Source organism: Choristoneura fumiferana, chromosome 29, assembly GCF_025370935.1.
Source record: "Choristoneura fumiferana chromosome 29, NRCan_CFum_1, whole genome shotgun sequence".
NCBI classification, from domain to species: Eukaryota; Metazoa; Arthropoda; class Insecta; order Lepidoptera; family Tortricidae; genus Choristoneura; species Choristoneura fumiferana.
Window position 1 is genome coordinate 816,966 of NC_133500.1, and position 9,697 is coordinate 826,662.

General features: G+C 38.7%; 1 protein-coding gene across 1 annotated transcript; it reads right to left on the reverse strand.

Moving 5' to 3' along the window:
- Positions 1–262: 262 nt before the first annotated feature.
- Positions 263–9,358, reverse strand: LOC141444046 (regulator of chromosome condensation-like). The gene is made up of 6 exons (XM_074109484.1): positions 9,208–9,358; positions 8,840–8,935; positions 6,426–6,537; positions 4,547–4,634; positions 1,501–1,680; positions 263–406 (listed from the first exon to the last, which is right to left on the reverse strand). Exons 2-6 carry the CDS (start codon positions 8,928–8,930, stop codon positions 263–265), a joined length of 615 nt encoding a protein of 204 aa, XP_073965585.1. The 5' UTR covers positions 8,931–8,935; positions 9,208–9,358.
- Between the last annotated feature and the right edge of the window lie 339 nt (positions 9,359–9,697).

Below are 9,697 nucleotides of genomic sequence, written 5' to 3' on the forward strand. Positions count from 1 at the left end.
TCGTATGTTTGTCAGTCTTCCGTCCCCGTTGTTCCGTTTCGACGTGATTTTTGGCATAGAGATAGTTTATGGGCCAGAGAGTGACATAGGCTACTTTTCATCCCGCAAAAATGCACAGTTCCCGAAGGAACAGCGCGCGAACCGAATTCCACGCGGACGAAGCCGCGGGCAAAATCTAGTAACAGTATAAGAAAATACTGAATGAAACAGTCGGCAAACAATAATTCTGCGAAAACGCAGAACCCGGTCCCAGCTGCCTGTCTCAGTGACTTACGGAGAGTATGACGAGGTGGTCGCCGCCCGAGGCGACGGCGGCCGCTGTCTCGCCGACGTCGATGCGGACCGGCTCGCGGCACGCCTTGCCCTCGCGGCCGCGGACTATCAGCCCCATGCTGCCGTGGGAGTCCTGCCAGATATAACCAGACAGATATATGGACCGATCGACTTTTTCTTGTCACTCGTTGCTATAGTTACGGTGTCGGACGACGATACGATATCGGGGCAAGTAAAATGTATGAAATATGTACCTGTCTTTCACATTGTCCGGTCCGATAACGTTGGCGGCACCATCGGACGCCCGTGGGCTGTCGGACGATAATGTTTGTATGTGTGCTATGCGTGTATCTAAATTGTCTCTGTGTGCGCAGAGCCCGATGCGTGGCGGCCATTTTGAGCAGGCCGTATCGGAACGATTTTGTCGGAAATAGCACATGGTGTCGGCTATCGGGTGTCGTCCGTCGCCTTCCGATACCGATATTAGATCGGATAATGTGAAAGTGTAAGTTTATAGGATTAAAATTTGCCAAACATGCATTTTCGTGGTACTTATAAGCCCCTTCTATAATTGGTCATCTAATAAGCATGTTTGTATAATGTGAGATAACATTTCTTCTAGTAGACTGTACTACTTTTGTCTCCTCGCTGATGGGACAGAATTTGTTCCACCCATAGGGCTGATGGTACAAAGTGGCGTATTAGTCACGTAACAAGCGTAGAGCAAATGCTACTGGCCCCGCACACTAAAATCTGATCGTAAAAAATATCATATTTCAATCGTTTCAGGTTAAAAAAAAACCCTTATATTCTAAGACAATGGCAGTAAAGTGATCGACTGCCACGTTTAATTAAAATAGCATATAACTCAAGCAAATCAAGCGACCCGGGGCGCCAAATCTTTAAATACGCCTCTGAATGAAACAGCGGCGCAGATCGCGTAAAATACCGTCATTTATTTAATTACAGTAAAATTACCTGCGAGATTTACCAGCTGATTCAATAACCTTCACACATACAATTAAATTTCTTTGCAAGTGTGTGCAGGTTTCCTCACGATGTTACCTTCAACGTTAAGCTCATGCTACGAAATGTAATTTCGCACATAAATTCCGATAAACTCAGAGGTGCGAGCCCAGGTTCAAACCCACGATTCTCTGCGTGATAGACAATAGATTGAACCAGTATGCTACCACAGCTTTAATAATAAGTAAACAATCAACTCACCCTGAAGGCACCCCAAGCATAAACTTGTCCGTCCTCCAGCAGGGCTGCGGAGTGGGAGTCCCCAGCAGACACAGCAACAGCCTTTGCTGGCAGCTTGACCGCACCCGCTGTGCCCTCCTCGGCCTCCCCGGACGTGGGGCGCCCTAGGGCTCCTTCGTCGTTGCAACCGAATGTCCACACCTGAAGATGAAATATAGTTTAGTATTTTTGTGCTAAGATATAGCAAGAGGGCTTTTAGCTTGTAGATGTAGATGATGATAAAGATAAAATTATCTAATACCCAGGGGTTGGACACTCCCGCAGTTTAGGTATGTTCGGCCGGCGCACCTTTACAACAGGTAACGGCTGTGGGTTGCCCCTAGGCTCGCTCGCACGCTGGACGCGTCGCGCGTAAACAATGACTTTGAAACGAAATAATCTGTTTAAGGCACATTACTGTGTTTACGGATGCATTAATAAAAAGATGGTACAGGAATCGGAATTATTATATTTCAGAATTACGAAAGATATTGAAAGGTAAGAAGCCATTTTCTTGTATTTAATTTAAACCACCATATAGTTAAATACTCAAGTGCAAGGTGCATAATGAGGACAAGATTGTTAGGCATTATAAGCATTTTAGGGCGTCTAAATGAAATTCAAATTCAAAATTCAAATTCAAATTTATTTATTTGTTAAACATAGGTCAATAGATGTTACATTAGGTGATTAATTGTATCACTATGTCTCGCCATATGGCATACAAATATAACTATAACGACAGCTTTACATGCATCATAATCATAACAAAACAAAAAATCCTACTAATATTATAAATGTGAAAGTTTGTGAGTGAGTGAGTGAGTGAGTATGTTTGTTACTTTTTCACGCTTAAACGGCTGGACGGATTTGGATGAAATTTGGCGGAAAGTTAGTTTATAACCTGGATTAAAACATAGGATACTTTTTATCCCGATATTCCCACGGGATAGGGATAAAATCTTGAAATAACAACCGCTAGGCTTAGAGTCATGAAATTTGGTATGTAGGTAGTTGGACCTCTGGAATAACACAAAGGCTACTATTTATTCCGATATTCCCACGGGATAGGGATAAAATCTTGAAATAATAACCGCTGGGCTTAGAGTCATGAAATTTGGTATGTAGGTAACCTTACGATGTTTTCCTTCACCGCTAAGCTCATGCTACGAAATGTAATTTCACACATAAATTCCGAAGCCCAGGTTCAAACCCACGATTCCCTGCGTGATAGACAATAGGTTGAACCACTATGCTACCACAGCTTTAATAATAAAGTAAACAATCAACTCACCCTGAAGGCACCCCAAGCATAAACTTGTCCGTCCTCCAGCAGGGCTGCGGAGTGGGAGTCCCCGGCAGACACAGCAACAGCCTTTGCTGGCAGCTTGACCGCACCCGCTGTGCCCTCCTCGGCCTCCCCGACGTGGGGCGCCCTAGGGCTCCTTCGTCGTTGCAACCGAATGTCCACACCTGAAGATGAAATATAGTTTAGTATTTTTGTGCTGAAATATAGTAGGAGGACTTTTAGCTTGTAGATGATGGGCACATATGAAAGTTAAAATTATCTAATACCAGTGCTCTAGTGTGGCGTTTTCACAAAACATTCGAAGACGTAAATCGAGCGTTCGATCGTCGATACGTAGCCGCCACATGTCCACGGTGCGGCGTCGTACCCGTTTTCGTTACGATACGGGACGAAATAGTTTACGTAGCAAACCTCACTCACAAAAGTTGTTGTGCAAACTTTCGCTAGTGGCGCTGTCCGTGTTTCCGTTATAATTGAGATTTTAACGCGAACGCGATCGAAACGTATTTTGTGAACGGGAAAAACACTAAGCGTACAGGGGTTTGACTCCGCAGTTTAGGTATGTTCGGCCGGCGCACCTTACAACAGGTAACGGCTGTGGGTTGCCCCTAGGCTCGCTCGCACGCTGGACGCGTCGCGCGTAAACAATGACTTCGAAACGAAATAATCTGTTTAAGGCACATTACTGTGTTTACGGATGCATTAATAAAAAGATGGTACAGGAATCGGAATTATCATTTTTCAGAATTACGAAAGATATTGAAAGGTAAGAAGCCATTTTCTTGTATTTATTTAAACCACCATATAGTTAAATACTCAAGTGCGAGGTGCATAATACAAGATTGTTAGGCATTATAAGCATTTTAGGGCGTCTAAATGAAATTCAAATTCAAAATTCAAAATTCAAATTCAAATTCAAAATTGTTAACATAGGTCAATAGATGTTACATAGGTGATTAATTGTATCACTATGTCTCGCCATATGCATACAAATATAACTATAACGACAGCTTTACATGCATCATAATCATAACAAACAAAAAATACTTAAATAATTCTAAATGCAGTCTAACAAATATTCTTGAACGGAATAATATGCTTTCCCAGCCAGAAAATTATAGAGCGCTACTTTAAATTGTGTAATGTCGCCCAGTTGCAGTATATTATTCGGTAAGTTGTTGTAGACTTTTGGTGCCATTCCATATATGCTTTTGCTGAGGAGCGCTGTTTTACATAGTCTATGGTTAATTTTGTCATGGTGGCAATGGCTATTTAACTTAGAATAGTAATGCAGGTTTTGTTTTACAAATATGGATACTTCATATATATAAAGACACGGAAGGGACAGAATTTTTAGCTCGATAAAGTATGGTTTGCATGACTGAGTTGGTTGCAAGCCGCATGCAGCCCTTAAACATTTTTTTTGTGCTCTGAATACTAATTCTCTGCCTGAATGAATACCTATAGTTTTGCGAAATACAAATAATTAGGTAAGTACTCGTAGGTACCTACCTAATTAGGTATCTTATAGATTTTCGTATTGTTCACCATCAAAGTCGATTCCTTTTTGATTGAATACCGTTTAAATCACCTAAAAGTAAACACTTTGGACCGGGCGCTACATAGGCTATGGGCTAGAGACGCCTCTGGATATAATGTGACATTTTCCACGCTAGTACATCAAACTTATCAAGCAAATAGACCTAAAATAACACATACCTTGCCATCGGAGTCCAGTGCTATGGTGTGCATACCACCAGAACACACATCAACGATCTTGTCGCCCAAGCCAGCCACATACTTGAATCTGCACATAAATAAGACTAATGTAGTGTTTATTTCCTTCCATAAAATGTCTTTATCATTTATATTCCTTCTACAGTCAGTGGCAAAGTTAAATAAGCGATTGTGATGCTTATAATTATTGGAAAATCATCCACGTGAATTGACTACCTATTTTGACTTCGTATCTCTAAGTTATTACAGTCCTAAAGTGAATTTTATCAAAGTATAAGCGTGGGAACTATGCCCCAATCCGCACTGGGCCCGCGTGGGAACTATGGCCCAAGCCCTCTTGTTCTGAGAGGAGGCCTGTGCCCAGCAGTGGGACGTATATAGGCTGGGATGATGAATTGTGCTGAAAAATTTTTACAACTAAATTTATTTTTGCTGTCATTTATTTATTATTTATTTAAACCCAAATAGAATTGTGTCTATTATAATTTGATAGCAAAATTAAATAAGCAATAAGTGAATGAACAAACAAGATGGGAAGACGACCTTAAACTCACGGCTGGACATCATTGGAGGAGGGTAGCGCGAGACAGATCCCAATGGAAAATGTTAGAGGAGGCCTAGGCCAAGAGGCAAACTGAGCTTCGGGACTTACTATAACAAACACAACCATGTATCTATACTCAACTAAGAAGTTCAGAATAAAAAGGCAGGAATATATATATATAAGTGAATGTAGTTTAAACTAAATCAAGATATAAACTTAACATCTAAACTCAAAACCAATGACTTCAGGGGGAGCATATGTATTTACAAATTAATATGTAGTAATTTTCCTGACTCTGCGACTTACATTACTAGACCACGTTAACAAGTAGTTTGGTGGCAACCTAATATTAGTTATGTACAATGTCAATAAAAAACTTTTTTTAAAATTATGTTTTCAGATAAATTTTTGAGTTCTGATACACAGCTATCTACAAAAGAGATAGTTTGTATTACACATCACTAATGGGGCATAATAATTCATTACCTATTTCTTCTTGCCCATAGCAGTTTTTTTTTCATTTAATTTCTGAAGAAAAGATAAAGGAAGCAAATTTCAAGGGAAAAAAATAGCAACAGTTGAATGCTGCCATATTTTTTTGCAGGCTCTAATCTCGTCATTTTTTTTTATTCGACTGGATGGCAAACGAGCAAGTGGGTCTCCTGATGGTAAGAGATCACCACCGCCCATAAACATCTGCAACACCAGGGTTATTGCAGACGCGTTGCCAACCTAGAGGCCTAAGATGGGACACCTCAAGTGCCAGTAATTTCACCGGCTGTCTTACTCTCCACGCAGAAACACAACAGTGCAAGCACTGCTGCTTCACGGCAGGATTAGCAAGCAAGATGGTGGTAGCAATCCGGGCGGACGTTGCACAAGGTTGCTTGGTTGCTTGCACAGATTAAAGCTAGTTGTTACGTTAATATCCTCAACCTTGCAAATAACACTATACAATACAATACAATAACAATAACTCTTTATTGCACACCAACACATAGCAAGCACTACTGAAGCAACACATATTTTATTTGTCCTCTCCCAGTGCTGGTAATGGAAGTTGGTTATGTACAGGGACAAGGGAAAAAATAGCTATTAGAAATTAATTGCCAACAGTTATTGTCAACCAACTGTCAGCCTAGCAACTAAAATCTTTAAAAATAAAGTTTAGCTATATTAGCTATTCCTATCATGTAACTAATTGTAAAATTGTTATGAAATAAACAGATATAACATTTTTTCTTTGAACTTCCATGAGATAGTTCTAATTGGATTTGTAAGTACAAAATTACATTAAAACAGTAAAAAAATCATTACTTGGTGGTCTCCGTGACATCTTCTCCAAGCCCGAGCTGCCCCACATCCCCTTGGCCACATGTGAACACAGAGCCCCTTTTTTTAGGCGCAGTTGGTATCTCCAACTGGAACGCTGTAACATACAAAACTAGTATAAGGAAATAGAACCCAGTTGGCTTGTAAATAATTATTCATAATTTAGTATGTAATAAATAGAAGAACTGATTGGGATTATCTGTCACTGAACTCTGCAGGATTCAGAAAAAGTGGAGGTTCTTGGTTTGTTGGTTTTTTTTTTTTCTTATTTAATTGGACAGTACCTGGGCGACCGAACTTGGACTAAAACTCGATAATAAGCGTTTTTCCAGAGATAAGACCATGCTAGATTGATTTGTCATCCCCAAAAACCCCTACATACCAAATTGAATTAAAATCTTTGGAGAAATTTCCGAGATTCTGACTATATAAATATACAAGAATTGCTTGTTTAAATAGATAGATAGATACATAAGCACACTTTCCATTATAAAATTGGACTTAAGACTTTTGGGGAAATTGGTATTTTTTCCTTGATTATCATCAAATTTATTTGGCATTTTGTACAGACAAGGTAACTGAATAATGTACCAGGATGGACCTATGTGCTACTAATGTCATGTTGACATCCCATACATTTGCCAAAGAAATCATAGCAAAATTGATTACAAAAAGGTTCCACCCTGGTGTGTGATTCAGTTTCCTCAACTGTACATATCTTTACCACCATCATCATGAAAGTTACCTCTGTCCGTAGTGTCCGTTGTTTATTACCTCTTCATGCTGAACCACTTTAAATGTAATTTGGTATAGAGATAAATTAAAACCATTTGACACCCCTCCAGGATCAAAACTATTGCCTGGTGCCCCTAAATACATGCAAAAAGTAATCAAATGGCAAATTGTTCATAGCTCTGGGCATATGCCTGGCATGCTCCATGGCAAATAATCGCCTAATTCCCTCTTTTCCTTAGAAAGCACAAGTTTTTTGTTGATACCTTTTGGTCTTGTGTGTATTATTTATTTATTTCATCATTGCACTTTGTAAATGTCACCTTAGGTCTAAGTACAACCCCGTTTAACCCTGTTTGTTATTATTATTGTAGTTATAACTTTCATCACATGTAAAAGGTACAGCAATTGGACATTGATCACCATAATTTAATTTACATGAGGTACTTGCTATTGCATAACATTATGATTATGAAACATCTTAACTATATAAATAAACATATTGCTGTCCTTCTCATATTATCACAACTTTTAACTTTAAAGCAAAAAAGTGTATGGAGCAATGGAGTTATATGAAATTTCAGGAAATTATTTTAAGACAACAAAGAGGTCCACAATTGTGTTAGTTATCCTATAGATGTAGTAAAAAAAGGTTTTACACAGGCCAAGTGAAATTCAATCTTATGTCAATGTCATACAGGCTTTGACATGTAAAAACTTTTCTCACTTTAACTATACCTTGTTAGTACACTGAATAATTTAGATTTTGTCCTTTGAGCTTTAAAGGTTTAGTTATTATAATGATGCAATTAGTCACACAACCTATCCCAATTTTTGACATATTTAAAAGGTATTCTCGCATCCCAACAACCTGCCCAAAACCGCACTGTACTGGGATACTCTCTTATGTATGATCTTTCAACTGCCCTGAATTCTTTCTCAGTTGGAAACTTTATGTTGATTATTATCAAACAATTTACAAGCTTAAATGTGGGTAGGTACCTACCAATAGATTTTATTCCTACTACACATGTTAAATATTTGTCTATAACCCCGAACTACTGACTTTATAATTGTGAGAATAACTTTTCATATAAATATAGTGAGTAATTATTTAATTAAAGTACCTACTCTTGAACTAGTTATTCCATATGCTAGTGACTCAATGATAAAGCCAAGTAAACATTACATAACCATGAATATGTATATGTAGTATTGTTATTATTTGTTACCATTGACATGCTGGCTTAAAAGTTTTCCATCAGTTTATCTCTATGGTAGGCTTATCATAGCATAACTTTTTTATCTACACCACCATAAGTTCACACGGAATTCGAGACTAACCTGTAAAATGTTAGAGAACAATGATGCTTCAGTACCATAAAACACTGTGTTAATATAATTCTTACGATTAGTATATCTAAGATTGTGTATAACCTCAAAATCCAATAAGAATATTAGCGGTTAATCTCTGAAGTATTTAAAAAATATTTCTGTTTATTGAGAGCGAGTTTTATGACTTTAATGATTGTAGTAATGAGTTGAATAAAGAAGGTAAAATATGAATTGCTAAGTACGACGCGTTTCCCGCCATCATATTTTGACAGGTCATTGACGTCGGGCAAAAAGGTAAAGAAAACAACTGCAACGGAGCATTTAGGTCTTACCTGCTCGTTTTTTCTTATTCTTGGGGACGCTGGCTGACGTGGCGGAGTTAGATTTCGACGCCGAGCGTTTTACGCCACGCGCGGCCGGCATTATGCCTGCAAATTCAGACGCGTTAGTCCCCTGGAGGTCGAAACGCGCCAAACGCACACAGAACGATGGCTTCGCGATGACGTTTTCACTATTTCCTATAATCGCATTACTCTATTGCCACTTACTTCGCATCTGCATCAATTACAAGGCTACGCTGTAACTGATTTATGCAAAGCGCGAATAGGTTATATTATGCATTTGTATAGAGCTACGCCGCGAACCAAACAACGCATCCGTGGCGCAGGAACGCTATACACTAGCGCTTCGGTTTACTTACTGTATTTTATAGTTTATTTAAACTGTAGCCGAACGAACTATTAAATTACAGTATCACTATAACTGGAGATGACGTATTAATTTATCAGATTGCGAATTCCTTGCATCTCCGCTACGCTTGCTGCGCTTGGTCAACGACTATGAGCGAGACGAGAAAGTGATGTGCCTTCGTGACGTAATCTGTGAATGGAACTTTACCGGTTTTGTCTATGGAACAACAAAACTTTCACAGAAAACCACTTATTTTGAAAAAGTAATGTGGAAAATGAATTCATATGACAGTAATAAATTAATTAAATTAATAGGATTTTTAATACGTTTTCTCAATTTTAAGGTATTGATTAAGTTGAGAAATATTTACCACAGATAAACTAACCAAACAAAACAAAATTAGACTATTAGGTTGGCCAGCATGTGCTTTGACATAAAACTTAGACTAGATTTTTTAGAAAAATATGGCTCTGTCCATTGGAGGACAATTTTGCCAGTGT